Source organism: Bos javanicus, chromosome 18 (assembly GCF_032452875.1).
Source record: "Bos javanicus breed banteng chromosome 18, ARS-OSU_banteng_1.0, whole genome shotgun sequence".
NCBI lineage: Eukaryota > Metazoa > Chordata > Mammalia > Artiodactyla > Bovidae > Bos > Bos javanicus.
In genome coordinates, this window is record NC_083885.1 from 54378927 (window position 1) to 54393905 (window position 14979).

Sequence of the window (14979 nt, forward strand, 5' to 3'; positions counted from 1 at the left end):
CACCTAGAGTGCCAGGTGCTCGGCAGGACTTCCAGAAAAGGTTGTGTGTGGGTTTTGATAGTAAATGTTGGTACCCATACAGACCCTCTGGCAGCAAGGTCATTGGGGGAACTGAGCCCCAGCTACCTTCTGCTCTGGTACCCCATAAAGATGCTTGTGACCTTAAAGGTCCCTGCTACCTAGACAGCCCACTTGCCTCCTTCCGCCTTCCTCCCAGCCACTTGGGCCCCTCCCTGGCTTAACCTCTCACTTTCAGCATGATCTTTCTCTGCCTCTTCTACAGACTTTCTTCTTCTTCCCTTAAATGTTGGCTTTCTAGAGTTCTCTCGAACATGTGTCTTACTTTTGTGATGTCATCCAGTACCTTCCAAGCTCTCTTGCTCTTCAGGGTCTAGCCTCTACACCTACTTCACTTAAAATGATCTCAGCGTCTTCTCCCAAATTTCCCCTTCCCTTTTCATCCCCTACTCAAGGGCTTGCCCCCACGGTCCATATAGTCACCCAAGCCTCAGTTGGGACCCACTCTGGAAGCTACCCTCTTCCCATTCCACATCTTTCCTGGTTCAAGCCCTCCATCCTCTCCCACTTGGGTCCTTGCCTTTTATCCTGCCTGGTCTCTTGGCTGCCTGGTCTGTTTTTAAAAGACCACCCCTGTTGCTGTTCTACCTTCCTTCAGGGTGCAGCCTCCTCCAGGAAGCCCTCCCTGACTTCTTTCTCCCATCTCCCCATCCCTGTGCTCCATCCATGTTCCTGGCCACCTTCAGGCTTTCCTAGGTTGGGGGAATAGGCTGTAGGCAGTGGGGTCTTTTCCTTCACCCTGATTTGGAAAGGAGTTGCTTCCCAGAAGCTGGGCCTCACAGTGATCTTCTAGAAACACTTGGATACCAACATGTAGGATCCAAGTGGCTTTTCTAAGGCCTGGTGTTGATCAGCGCTGCCCAGGAAGGAAGTGGGTTGATGGGCTAGGCAATTGTGAAATCAGGAGCCCCAGGAATCTGCTGGGTCAACAAATACCAAAGAGGAAGTGGTGGGGAAAGGAAGTGGATGATGGGTTTGGTTGAGTTGGGAGGGCAGAGCTCCCAAACCCCCTGCATCTGGGCCGCCTGACCTTCTCAAGTACCCCATCTCCAACCTTCAGGATGGTATTACTTCAGATTGGTGTTGTCCGAAAGGAATATGATGTGAACCACGCACATAATTTTAGATTTTTTCAGCAGCCAAGCAAGGGACAAGCAAAGAGAAACAAAATGAATTGGGTAAAATAATTGAATGCTATATTTTATTGAACCGAATATATTTCAAGTACTATCATTTCAAAATATGATCAGTACAAAAAGTTATTGAAAGAGTTCACATTCTTGTTTTTTCTTCACACCAAGTCTTTGGAATCTGGTATGTAGCTTTCACTCACAATAGCTCTCATTTCAGATTCACCTCATTTAAAATGCTCAGCAATCTTGTGCAGCCAGTGGCTACCATATTGGACAGCTCAGAGCTATACTTCCTTGATTAATGTTCAGATCATCTACAAAATTTTAATATCTAACTGCTGGAGTTTGTATTTCTAACATGTGAAGATTCTGGTGTGACATTCTAGAATCCTGTGATTCAAATAGTGTGTGACTAACGTTGTAGGATCCCTTAGATCAAGTAGCCTGTGATTCCAACATTCTGAGAGTCTGTGATTTCAACAATTTAGGCTTCAGAGTCTTTGACCTAGCTCAGCCATCAGCAAACTCCAGCCTGTGGACCAAATCCTGCCCGTTGCTTGTTTTTGTGAATAAAGTTTTATTGGAACACAGCCATGCCATTCAGTCTGAGGCCACTTTCATTTTACCAAAGAGTATGTATGGCCTCTTGACCAGCAAAAACTAACATACTTACTCTCAGTTCCCTCACCAAAAAGTTACCCTTGGGCTAGAAATTCAGATTCTAAGCTGGATGGTGATTTTTACAGCTGCTTGTTTTGTTGTACTCTTTACTTCACACGTTACAGACACACTTTTTCATGCATCAGATATCTTGTAGTAATATATATATTGTTCAAAAGAGACTGGTTTCCCTGTGTGGGCCACTCACCCTTTTGGGCTTCTGGAATTCTATTAGCCCCTGGTGTGGTGGTTTAGTCTCTAAGTTATGTCTGATTCTTGTGACTCTATGGACTGTAGCCCATCAGGCTCTTCTGTCCATGGGATTCTCCAGGCAAGAATACTGGAGTGGGTTGCCATTTCCTTCTCCAGGGGATCTAACGGACCTGGGGATTGAACCCTGGTCTCCTGCATTTTGCAGGTGTATTCTTTACTGAACCACTAGAGAAGTCCCATTAGGGTGAACTTTATGAAATTACCAGACTTCATCCTATTTTGGGGTGAGGGGGCATAAGAGCTTATTATTTTAAAAAAAATTGTATGATATGCATAATGTAAAACTCACCATTAGTAACATTTAGTACATCCACAATGTTGTGCAACTCTGACTACTATTTCTAACTAGTACTACTTATAACAGACTACTATCTGTAGGTCCAGAACACTTTCTTTTTTTTAAAAGAAACACACATTTTATTTTTAAAATTTATATATATATATAGGCCATACTGTGCAGCATGTGGGATCTTGTTCCCCAACCAGGGATTGCACTTGTGACCCCTGCATGGGGAGCATGGAGTCTAAATCCCTGGACCACCAGGGAAGTCCATCTAGAACATTTTCATCACCCCAAAAGGAAGAACCCATTAAGCAGTAACTTTCCATTCACATCCCTCCCTTCCCCTCAGGTTCTGGCCATCACTAATCTGCTTTCCGTTGCCACAGATTTGCCAGACTTCAACCTATTATGACTCACAAAAAATGACAAATTTCATATGGATGAACTGAACAAACTTCTAAAGGGCTTCCTAGGTGGTGCTAATGGTAAAGAATCTGCCACCCAGTGCAGGAGACTTAAGAGATGAGGGCTCCAACCCTAGGTTAGGAAGATCCCCTGGAGGAGGGCATGGCAACCCACTGCAGTATTCGTGCCTGGAAAATTCCACGGGCAGATGAGCCTGGCAAGCTACAGTCCATGGGGCCCCAAATAATCGGACTTCTAAGATGTCCTTATTGTATCGTGTTGAGGGGCCAATACTCAGGATCTCATAGGCCGTCTATAAAAGGAACCCCACTCCTTAAATGATCCCCCAACTTTTCATAACATCTGTGTCCCTGTCTCCATTCACAGCATCCCCCAGCTCCCCAGATAAGAACCTCCAGCTCCAGAGACAGCAGCAAACCTTAGCTTCCTAGAATCCGAGAAACAGTTAGCTGGGACTCAGTGACCAAGCAGTTTAAGTGATCTGAGAAATACATTTTGTAACCTCAAGATCAGAGGAGGTTTGAGCTCATAAAGGACGGTGTCCCCTCCCATATCTGCCCTCACCCCCTGGGACTGCTCCCATATTACTTTCTCTTTCTGACCAGGGTGGGTTCCCATGGGGGGCTTAGGGCTGGCGGGATGTAGGGGACGAAGGTGGTGGGAGGGGGTGGTCTGGGTCAGGCTCAGCCAAGACTGGGTCGCCCAGAGACACCCCCGCTCACACTGAGAGTTACTGTCTCTTGACCCCAAAACAACTCCCGCTACCAACGGGAGTTTCTTCTCCAAACAACAAGAAAAGAAATGTATAAATATATCCCCTCAGCCTCTGAAGCACGCACACAGTGGTGCAAACACCAAAACCACTGAATGAAGGGTTCTGAGGCTGGAATGAGGGTCGCTTCCTCTTGCTAAGCCTGTCTCCCTAAAATGCAGCTTTTAAGAATTGATAGCATATGCTTTTTATTGTTCCTTAATGTGGACACAGCATCTCCTGTGTGCCAGGCGCTATTGTACGTGTGTATTTTATTTTATTTTTTTTACTTTTACAATATTGTATTGGTTTTGCCATATATCAACATGAATCCGCCACAGGTATACACGTGTTCCCCATCCTGAACCCTCCTCCCTCCTCCCTCCCCGTAGTGCATGTGCATTTTAAATCTCTTCATCCATTTAACATTCATAGCTAAAATATCCATTTCACAGATGAGGAAGTTGAGGCTCAGAAGGGTTGAGGCCCGAGAAGCTCGTCAATGGGGAAGCTAGAATATGTATGCTATTGCTCTGGCTCTCAAATCCATGTTCTCAGACTCTATGCTACGCTGGGAGGGAGGTTAGGAACCACTATGCTCAAAATCTTCCCATTTTATTTATTATTATTGTTTGTTAAGCTTTCGGCCAAGTTGTGCAGCTTGCAGGATCTTAGACTCCTGACCCAGGATCGAACCTCAAAGCTCAGAAGTGAAAGCGCAGTATTCTAACCGTTGAACCACCAGGGACGTCCCCCAAATCTTCCCATTTTAAAGAGGGAAAACAGAGGCCCACAGAGCGGATAGGACTTGTTGTGTTTTGTCTGCCTCTGAGGCCTCAGGCCCTGTGCTGGGCACCCTTGGCCTTTTACTGGAGGCTGTGACCTTGAGCTGGCTCCCTCAGAACGTGGGAGGCGGGAGGCATACTGGTCTTCATGGCTCTGCAGAGGGCAGAAGGGAGGGGAGGGGCTGAGCTGGAGTCTGGGAGTGGGTGGGGGTAGTGGGCTGTGGGGACTTGGTGGGAAAGACCTCAGAGGGCCCTGCTGGGACAGCCAGTCTAGGCCGAGACCCCCAGACCCCAAAGGTCAAGCCACATGTAGATCTGGTTTCCAGGAAGCTGGTGACATGGAGATTGGTGCTGGGGACACTGGGTCAGCTCCCACCCACCTTTGCCCGCTGCCCGGTAATTTTGGGATGTGTGAGTCATGGGAAGAATCCAGGACAGACGCCAGCGGCAATAGGAAAAGGCCAATCCTGTTTTTCCTTGCTTAAGAGCGTCGGCTGGGACCTGTGAGGACACTGTGAGGTGACAGTGCCCGGCGGAGTCCCCTAGGAGCTCCGGGAACTGGCTTGCAGGAATTCACTAGCTCACAGACGTTTGGGGAGAGACTTCAGAACACCCGGGTCTTGGCTGTCAGCCTGGATCTTGCCCCCCGCCGTGGCATCTGGCCCAACTGGGGACCCTTCCTCAAGAGACGGTAAGGATGGAGGGAAGAAGGGAGGGGGGCATTTTCCCAATCCTGGTTATATAGACTCATTATTTTCAGCATCTGGGAATCAGAACTAGAATTTCAGGAGTGGAGTCTTAATGCCATCGCAATGGAATCTGATTCAAAATCCCAGACTCTTGGAATTTACTCAGGCAGGTCAACAGAAAGCTTCTGTTGAGGGAATCCCATATATTAATATTATCACACTCAGGTGGGCTTCCTTGGTAACTCATTTGGTAAAAAAAATCCTCCTGCAATGCAGGAGACCCCAGTTCGATTTCTGGGCTGGGAAGATCCCCTGAAGAAGAGTTAGGCTACCCACTCCAGTGTTCTTGGGCTTCCCTGGTGGCTCAGTGGGTAAAGAATCTGCCTGCCGTGCAGGAGACCTGGGTTTGATCCCTGGATTGGGAAGATCCCTTGGAGGAGGGCTTGGCAGCCCACTCCAGTATTGTCGTCTGGAGAATCGCCATAGACAGAGGAGCCTGGCAGCTGCAGTCCATGGGGTCGCCAAGAACCGGACACGACTGAGTGACTAAGCATACAAGCACACCCACAGGTATAAATGTAGAAATATAATTTATTTGGTGTATAAAATCAGAAGATAATAATACTACCCATGATGCTCCTTAAATGTCCTTTAGTCTGTGGCTGGTTAATAAGCATGACACACCCAGCCTGTGGATTGATTTTGACCTTATTGTGAAGAAAGGAGTTGATTTGTGTCCAGATAGGGAAAGTAGATCTGAGACATATTAAATGGAAAAGATTAAGCAATGGCACAGGGAGTGTTTGGATTTCTGTTTAATATGTTAAAAGGGAAATACCATTGACTGAGTTGCTTACACAGGGAAAACTCAGATTTGAACCAGGAAGACCTGGGAAGGGTGGAGTCTCGGGGTGGCGGGAGAGGGTACATGTGGATCTGGGACCAAGTGGCCAATGCATGTCTAACGCTCACGGTGGACGAGCTCAGCTCTTCATGCCTATTAAGTTGATGAATTCTCCTAACACCCTCTAAGGTGAGTCTATTGTTCTCATTTTTGCAGACGAGGAAGCTGAGACACAGAGAGGTTTGGTGGTTTGCCCAAAGCCACACAACTGGTGAGGGCTTGAATTTTCATTCTGTTGAAATGCAGGTTCCGATTTGGTAGGTCTGGGGATGGGCCTGAGATTCTACACTTCTTTTTTTTTTGGCCACGCTGTATAGCGTGTGTGGGATCTTAGTTTCCCAACCAGAGATTGAACTGTTGCCCCCTGCGGAAGAAGTGGGGAGTCTTAACCATGGAACCAGAGGAAGTCCTGAGGTTTGAATTTTTAAAGCCTGCACATGGCTTCATGTTAGAGATGAAAATAATATGAAAGTGAAGTGTTAAACTTCACACACAATGGCTTGGCCTTTTAGTAGCTACTTGGCATGGAGGAGGGGGAAGGGGAGTGCCCCAACTTCCCTTCTGCCCTTCCTGTTGTGTCAACTCCAGCTGATGCCCTGCGGAGGGCCAGTCAGCCCAAAAGAGTCAGCAGAGAGCCGCAGTGTCAGGTTATTATGACATCATGCGGACGCGTCTATTTTCTACCTGAGCCCTTGATCTGTGCCACAAGCTTTACACATATCGACTGATCAAAGCCTCCCCAAACTGGTGAGGTAGGCTCATCTCCGTGACTAGCTTCTCAGATGAGGAAACCCAGAGAGAGAGCCGGCCGAAACTGTGCACTCAAGAGTCGGAGAGGCCGGGTCTGCTCAGGGTCACTGGCTGTCCGGCCTTCCAACTCTCCCAAACCTAAGACTTTTGGATGGTGATGTCCTAGGGCCTGGAGTTTCAGAGTGGGACTAATTAACACAGTTTGAAATTCAGCTCTGTTACTTGCTTAGCTGAGCCACCTTCGGTAAGTTTCTTAATTTCTCTATGGCCTCAGTTTTCTTGTCTGCAGAATGGGTCTAACAATCGTGTGAAAATCAGAGGGTTGTTATAAGGACTAAATGATATAATATGTAAAGGGGCTTGGAGCGATGCCTGGCACAGAACACAAAGTACTCGCTAGATGGTGCTTAATAGTAATAATAATGAAAGGGGATTTCCTGATGGCTCAGATGGTAAAGAGTCTGCCTGCAACACGGGAGACCTGGGTTGTAGTAGCAGTTATGATTCACATTCTATGGTAGACAATGTCATTTCTCTGCTCAGCACCTTCCCATGGCTCCTGTCTCATGCAGAATAAAAGATGAAGAGCTTACAGCACCTAGGTGGGCGCTGATACCTCTGTTTTTACCTCCCATCTATTCCACAGGAGATGGAGTTCTAATGTGTACCATCATGTTCCCGCCTTAGGGTATTTGCACTGGCTCTTTCCTCTGCCTGGGATTCACTTCTCCCAGATCACCACACAGCTCCCTCCCCACCTCCTTTCTTGTTCCTGTTGTTCAGTCCGTGTCTGACTCTTTTCGACCCCATGGACTGCAGCTCACCAGGCTTTCTTGTCCTTCACTATCTCCCAGAGCCTGTTCAAACTCATGTCCATTGAACATGGACATGATGTCCATGGTTGGATGAGGTCATCCAACCATCTCGTCCTCAGTTCCCCCACCCCCCACCTTCTCCTCCTGCCCTCTATCCCCTCCTTTGTGGTTTTGCTCAAATGTCACCTTTTCAGAGAGGCCTTCCTTGACTCCTCATTTAAAGTTCAACTATAAGGAATTAAAAATTCCAAAAAAAAAAATAAAAATAAATAAAAATAAAAATTCCTTGTAATGCAGGAGACCTGGGTTCGATCCTTGGGTTGAGAAGATCCCCTGGAGAAGGGAAGGGCAGCCCACTCCAGTATTATTGCCTGGAGAATTCCAAGGACAGAGGAGCCTGGAGGGCTACATGCCATCTATGGGGTCGCACTGAGTCGGACACGACTGAATGATTAACACTTTCACATTTACTTTCATCTTGATGAATATTCAAGTTCCAATAGTTTAGATTCTAGAGTTCCAGTCTGCTAACTGGCTAGTGGTCAATGCTCTAGAGCTTCACTAGTCACGTGTAGCTATTTAAATCAATGAAAATGAAATAAGATAGAAAGTTTAGTTTCTCAGTCACCCTGGCTCCCATTTCAAATACCACAGATATGGACTATTTCCATCAACATTGAAAGTTCGATTGGACAGGGCTGGTCTAGAATGCCAAGCGATAAATGGCTAGCTAGCTACTAAATTCTAAGAATTTAGTATTTTGGAATTCTAAGATTTTTAGCATGTTGGAATTCTAACATGGTAATATTCTGGTAATAAGCTGGGGCTCTAACACTAACATTTTAGAATTCCAAGATTCTAATGTGCTGGAGTTCTTTTTTTCTTATAGCTTTATTTATTTATTTTGATTGTGTTCAGTCTTTGTTGCTATGCAGGTTTTTCTCTAGGGGCTACTTTTCAGTTTGGGGGCCCCGGCTTCTCATTGCAGTGGCTTCTCTTGTTGCGGATCACGGGCTCAGTAATTGTGGCTTCTGGGCTTTAGAGCACAGACAGGCTCAGTAGTTGTGGAGCACGGGATTTGTTGCTCCGTGGCATGTGAGATCTTCCCGGACCAGGGATCAAACCCGTGTCTCCTGCATTGGCAGGTGGATTCGTTACCACTGAGCCACCAGGGAAGCCCTGCACTGGAGCTCTAACGTTGTCCTGTCCTGGTTTCTGAGATGCTAAGGGGCTGGTGTTCCTATCCACTAGGATTCTGAGGGCCTGACAGTTTTCGTCTCTGAGTTTTCACACCATTGCTCGCCTTCCCAGGTGTCTGCAGCCTGAATGGAGAACAATTCTCTCGGCAATGAGTATGGGGATTACAGCGACCTTCCGGATCTCCCGGTGGACTGCGCTGATGGCTCCTGCATGTCCATTGACCTCCTCCACGCGACCCCACTCCTGCTGTATGCCGCCGTCTTCCTGGTGGGGGTGCCGGGCAACGCCATGATGGCCTGGGTGACCTGGAAAGAGGCCCGCCAGAGGGTCAGTGCCAACTGGTTCCTCCAACTGGCCGTAGCGGACCTGCTCTGCTGTCTGTCTCTCCCCATCCTGGCAGTGTCGGTCGCCCACAAGGGCCATTGGCTGTACGGGGCAGTGGGCTGCCGGACCCTGCCCTCTGTCATCCTGCTTTCCATGTATGCCAGCGTCCTCCTCCTGGCCACTCTCAGCACGGACCTCTGCCTGCTGGCCCTCAGGCCCATCTGGTGGGGGACAGCTGGGCGGGCGTGCAGGGTGCGGGCAGCCTGTGGGGCATGCTGGGGGCTGGCCCTGCTGCTCACCGTGCCCTCGGCCATCTACCGCCGGCTGCATCAGGAGCATTTCCCACACCGGCTGGAGTGTGTGGTGGACTATGGTGGCTCGACCGTGGCCGAGAACTCAGTGATGGCCACCCGGTTTATTTTTGGCTTCCTGGGGCCGCTGGTGGTTGTGGTCGTCTGCCACAGTGCCCTCCTGTGTCGTGCTACCCAACGCCGCTGGCCACTGGGCCTGGCTGTTGTGGTGGGGTTTTTTGTCTGCTGGGCCCCCTACCACGTGCTGGGACTGGTACTCACCATGGCGGCCCCACACTCCACCCTCCTGGCCCAGGCCCTGCGGGCTGAACCCTTGGTGGTGGGCCTGGCCCTTGCTCACAGTTGCCTCAATCCCATGCTTTTCCTCTATTTTGGGCAGGCTCAACTCCGCCAGTCTCTGCCAGCCGCATGTCGCTGGGCCCTGAAGGAGCCACAGAGCGAGGATGAAAGTATGGTCAGCAAGAAATCGACTAGCCACGACCTGGTCTCAGAGATGGAAGTGTAGGCTAGGGGGAAATCAGTTTCTATCCTTCTATCCCATTTTGCAAGATGGGCTTCAGGCATAGCTGGATCCAGGAGCTTAATGATATTGTCATTTGTTCTTTTATTCATTCAACAAACATTTGTTATGCCCCTGCCATGTGCAGTGCAGATATAAAACATTTCCATCATTGCAGGAAGTTCTACTGGACAAGGTTGCTCTAGAATATCACCTGTTCAGATCTTTGAAATCACATAGTAGTGATACCCTCTTAACTCCAGGACAGCACTTTACACACAGTTTCTCCTTTAAGGTAATTCTTACAACAACCCAGAGGTCGTTTTCCCAAGATCGCACAACAAGGAAATTATAGAGCTGAGATTGGATCCCATGTTTACCTGACCCTAGTATCCATGCTCTTGATCATTGAAAATTTCCTTCAACGCCTTCTTCAAATAGTCTCCTCCCTGGGGAACAGAACATTCTGTTCTCCAAGTTCTGGAACAAAATTTCCCAGCTAACCTGTAAGTTTTCCAAGGACAACATCTGGGCTAGTTTAATTTCTGTCTTGCCTCCACCCTTCCCAAACTTTAAAAAGAGCCAAACTATGTTTGTGTACACCCTATTTTCTTCCAACTAGATTGTGAGCTACCCAATGATGGGGATCTTTTTGTTAAAAAAAAAATCTGATACAGGGACACATCTTAGGTCAACAACACATATTTTATTTTTTGATATTTTATTCAGCATTCTCATGGAGAAGGGAATGGCAACCCACTCCAGTATTCTTACCTGGGAAATCCCATGGACAGAGGACAGAGGAGCCTGGCAGGCTACAGTTCATGGGGTCACAAGAGTTGGACATAACTTCAGAAACTAAACCACCAGAATTCTCATGCATGATCCAAAATTGCCTTATCAAATGAATCCTGTCCTGGGACAATTTATATAACTTCATGAAAAGTTGGAAGAAATCTTGCTGTTAATCCATTGGGGCCAGGTGCCATTTAGCAGAGTTCTTTGTACATTTGTAAACAGTCTTTTGTATTTTTTGAAATTTGTTTTCCTTTCTTATTGCATCAGTATTACTTCTTGTTAAAAAATAATTAATTTCATGAAAGCTTTTAGAGTCTTTCTCAGCAATTTTCCATAGAAGTCCTTTGATCATGAAAAATAACCTTGTTTTTGGTTTGTTGCAACTTCCTCCTTTTGCTCTTAAGTTTGTTCTTTGGTTTTTGTTTATTTTTAGCATGAATGTATCAAGTTCTTTAGGTTTCCAATTAGAATGTTTCCCAAGAACTAGTTTCAAGTTTTCTACTCAATCCTTAGCATTGGTAGTTTGTTATTTTCTTCCTAACTTCATATTTGTTGCTTGCTTTCTCCCATTTTCATTTTTAAAAAAAAATTGTAGTTCTCTTTTGTACATTTTAAGCAGATGTTAGTCAATTTCTTCCCCTTCTTCTTTTGATCATGACACAAGAATTGGCCTCTCAATGTTCTAATTGCTTCCTAAGGATTCAATAGTTACATACAACTTACCACTTGACATTCCAACTCATTGTAGAATAAATAACTTAATATGCTCAAAACGGAAGTATGGATTTTCTCTTTCAGCCATCCTCCTGCTTCTTTTCCATCCCAATTGATGGCAACTCTATTTCCAGGCGCTCAGGCCAAGAACCTCGGGCCACCTCTGTTTCTCTCATATTCACAGTTCATGACCAGTTTATCAGCCAATCCCTGCAGATTCTATTTTAAAATATCAATTTTCTCCACCATCGTCCTGGTCCAGCCATCTATTGTGGCAGCCTCCCCCTTGGTCCCCTCTTCTTATCTTGAATCCCTGTAGGCTGTTCCCCACATGGGAGCCAGAGGACTCTGTTAAAATCTAAGTCACATGGAACTCTGCCCATGGACTCCACCTCACTCAGATTGGAAGCCAAAGTCCACACTTGTATCCTCCTCCTCTCTCCCACCTCATTCCCTATTGTTTTCCAACCTTCATCCAACTACACAAGCCTGCTTGCTGACCCTTGAACCCTCCAAGTTATGTGGTCATCTCAGTCTTTGCCTCTGTTGCTTCCTCTACCTTGAATGCTCTGGCCAAGGGATCCCCATGGCTTGCAACACTGTTTTTAGCTCTTTGCCTAAATGTTACTTTCTGGGAGATGTCTTCTCTGACTGTCTCTGGACCAAATAGCATCACTCCTTGTCCCTTCCGTGCTTTGTTTTACACCATAGAAAATGCAGTTCTGCTTGACATTCTATATATTTATTTTAATCTACGTGTCTGTCTCCCTCACCAAAATATAAACTCCTTCGTTTTGTTCATTTCTGTACCCTCAGTACCTAGAACTGATTCTAGAAATGAAAGCTTCTTAACCATGATGCTATCCAAAGGAAAAAGGAGAATGATGCGAAGGATATAAAAAATGAAAGATTTAACATTTATCAAGCACCTATATGTATAATAGTGAAAAAAGTTTAGCTACCTTATGTATGCATACTTTTGCATTTGTTTTTCCCAACAATCTTGAAAAGTAGGCATTATCCTCGTTTTATAAATAGGGAAACTGAGGCTCAGTGCCGCAATGACTGACCCATCTAGGACTAAAGAGGAGTCACTTTTCTCCTTCAAGTAGTCACTCATTCAACATTCACCGACTATCTAATCCCTGTGTTTGTCTCTGGAGAATCTAGGACCTTCAAGACAGAAAGCTTGGAAGTTGAATTGTATTATTCATTAATGAGCTGATAGGGTGAATTATACATGAATAGATTACATTAATGATTGTGAATTATAATACATCAATGTAAAGACCCTGATGCTGGGAAAGATTGAAGGGAGGAGAAGGGGACGACAGAGGACAAGATGGTTGGCTGGCATAACTGACTCGATGGACATGAGTTTGAGCAAGCTCCGGGAGTTGGTGATGGACAGGGAAGACTGGCGTGCTGCTCATGGGGTCGCAAAGAGTAGGTCAACGACTGAGCAACTGAACGGAACTGAACACATCAATGTATTAATAATTAATACATTAATAATAATAACTAAATCACGGGGGGGGTGTTTTGATAGTGTCTGGGCTCAGGCCAGCGTCCTATTTTGGCTAAACCCCTGCGTCCGGGCGACCCACAGATACAATTAGCTGTTCAGAGGCAGGATAGACCAATTTGCCACCGTCACGCCTCCACTGGCCCCCAGAGGGCGCAGCGTCACCCGAAGCTCCGCCCAAAGCGAGGCGGGGCCTGATCATTCTGTACGCAGGCGCACAGTGAGCCTTGGGCTCTCGCAGCTGCTCATTGGTTCCTCTTTCCGCCTCGGGGGCTGGGCTGGGCCGTGAGAATGGCGTGCGCAGGCGCAGGACCGGCTTCGGGCGCGTGAGCGGTCCTGGGGACCGGAAGTTGAGGCGATCTCGGCGGGTAGCGAGGTGAGGGGGGCGGGGCGGCTGCGTGGGGCGGTGGTGGCGGCGACTGGAGCTCGATCGGGATCGGGAACAGCTTGGGAGCGGGCTGAGGGGAACGGGGAGACCCCGAGATGAGGCAAGGTGTTGGAGGAAGCCGGGCAGCCGGGAGAAGCAGATAGAGATGGAGCCTGAGCGTTGCTAAGAGAACTGAGGGTCAGAGAGGTTGAAAGAAATGGAGGCACAAAAAGGAGTTTCGAGAAACTGAGGGACTGAGAGACGGGGAGGTTGAGACGAGGAGAGAAGCTGAAAACTGGAGAGATCGAGGGCGAGAGACTAATGGATCCGACGGAGAGAGGCTCACAGGGTCCACTAGAGAAGTGTGATCGCACCGTGCACTTGGGAGATGGAAAGAAACGTAGAACGATGAGAGTGGAAACTAGAGTTTTGAGAAAAGTGTACATATTTGTGTGTGTGATGTATATGTATGCATATAACTATATATGAGTGATGTAGTGTCTGATGTGTGTCAGCCCTAAGTAAATGTTGGCTATTATTAGAGCTTCAAACTAGGTGACAGAATTTTAGATGGAGAAATGGAGAGTCAGTGATGGAGAGAGAAGAAAACGGAGAGTCACACACACACACACACACACCAAATTCAAACAAAATGAGAGATGAAAAACTGAAGAGGAGGAGTGGAGTCAAATGGAGAAAGACAGTTGGAGAGAAAATCAGAGTGAAAAACAGAATCAGGGTGGGAGAGAATCAGAGAAATGAAGAGTTGGGACCAGTCAAGGAGAGGGAAGAGAGGTAAGGGTGGTGAGCAAGATGGACCAGAAAAAAGAGACCTGAAGATGGAGAGCCAGAGAAGAGAGATGGGGAAGTAGAGAAAATCTCTAAAAGCCTTGAGCCTAGGAAGTACAGGCCAAGAGATGGTCAGAGGCACAGTAAGAGAGAAACTAGTCAAGCCAAGAAGTCCAAAAGATAGCCTAAGACTAGACACCTTGAGAGCCATAAGGATGCCCTCATTCTGACCCACATACATACGTAAGGCAGTTGGCAGCCTGGGAGGAATGCTCCCCTCCGTTTCATTGTCCCTGTCTTTTTCTGAGACTCACTGGCCCAGCATGGCAGCATTTTCAAGGCCTTTTCCTTTTTGTTCCCTGCTAGAAAAGAAATTCCCTCTGAAGGTGCTATGGTATCACCCAGCCCACGTGCTTACCAGGAAGTGGTGGGCACTCCCCACAAAGCTACTCTTTTATGGGTACAGCTCTGCCAGTCCACAGGTTCTTCAACTGGCTCTTGCCTGGCTTTGATAAACCCTTAACTGGCTCTGATAACTCCCAGGGTTGGTCTGGGTCTCTCTGAGACTAGAGATAGAACCTCTGAACTCTGTTCTGTGATGGCCCTTAGAGACTGAAGGCTGAGGAGGAGAAAGCATTGCTAATAAACCAAGGGGAACTGTGGCCTTTTGAGTGTAAAATTCTTTCCAGGTTGTATGCCTGTGGTTCCTCGCACTGTTTTCTCTGTCAGTCATCATGGAGAGAAAGCACTGGGCTTGTATGTCAGTTACTGTTTCGCTTCTCTGTGTCAGGCTAGGTAATAAACGTTGCAGTGTTTTGAGATGGGGATTGTTCCCATTTTTCAGATGAAGAAAACCTCAGAGGAGTTAATTTGCACGTGGACGCCTATCTGGTAAATGATAAAGC

The 14979-nt window shown here is 47.1% G+C and overlaps 2 protein-coding genes across 10 annotated transcripts in view; both read left to right on the forward strand.

Annotated features, from left to right (window-relative positions):
* C5AR2 (complement C5a receptor 2) overlaps window positions 1–11452 on the forward strand; it is a 28529-nt gene extending 17077 nt beyond the window's left edge. Inside the window, exons 2-4 of one of the 4 annotated variants that reach the window (XM_061388803.1) lie at window positions 4876–5080; window positions 5474–5648; window positions 8859–11452. In XM_061388803.1, the coding sequence (XP_061244787.1) occupies window positions 8874–9887 (1014 nt within the window). In that variant the 5' untranslated portion in view covers window positions 4876–5080; window positions 5474–5648; window positions 8859–8873 and the 3' untranslated portion in view covers window positions 9888–11452. Of the gene's footprint in view, window positions 1–4875; window positions 5081–5473; window positions 5649–5687; window positions 6112–6393; window positions 6977–8858 lie in introns of those variants that run through there. The other 3 variants (XM_061388806.1, XM_061388805.1, XM_061388804.1) reach the window with 3 other exon arrangements.
* The window catches only part of DHX34 (DExH-box helicase 34), a 31068-nt gene continuing 25076 nt past the window's right edge, over window positions 8988–14979 (forward strand). For 2 of the 6 annotated variants that reach the window (XM_061388789.1, XM_061388795.1), the window contains exon 1: window positions 11553–13294. The gene's annotated coding sequence lies outside the window, so the exon portion shown is untranslated. The other 4 variants (XM_061388793.1, XM_061388792.1, XM_061388791.1 and 1 more) reach the window with 4 other exon arrangements.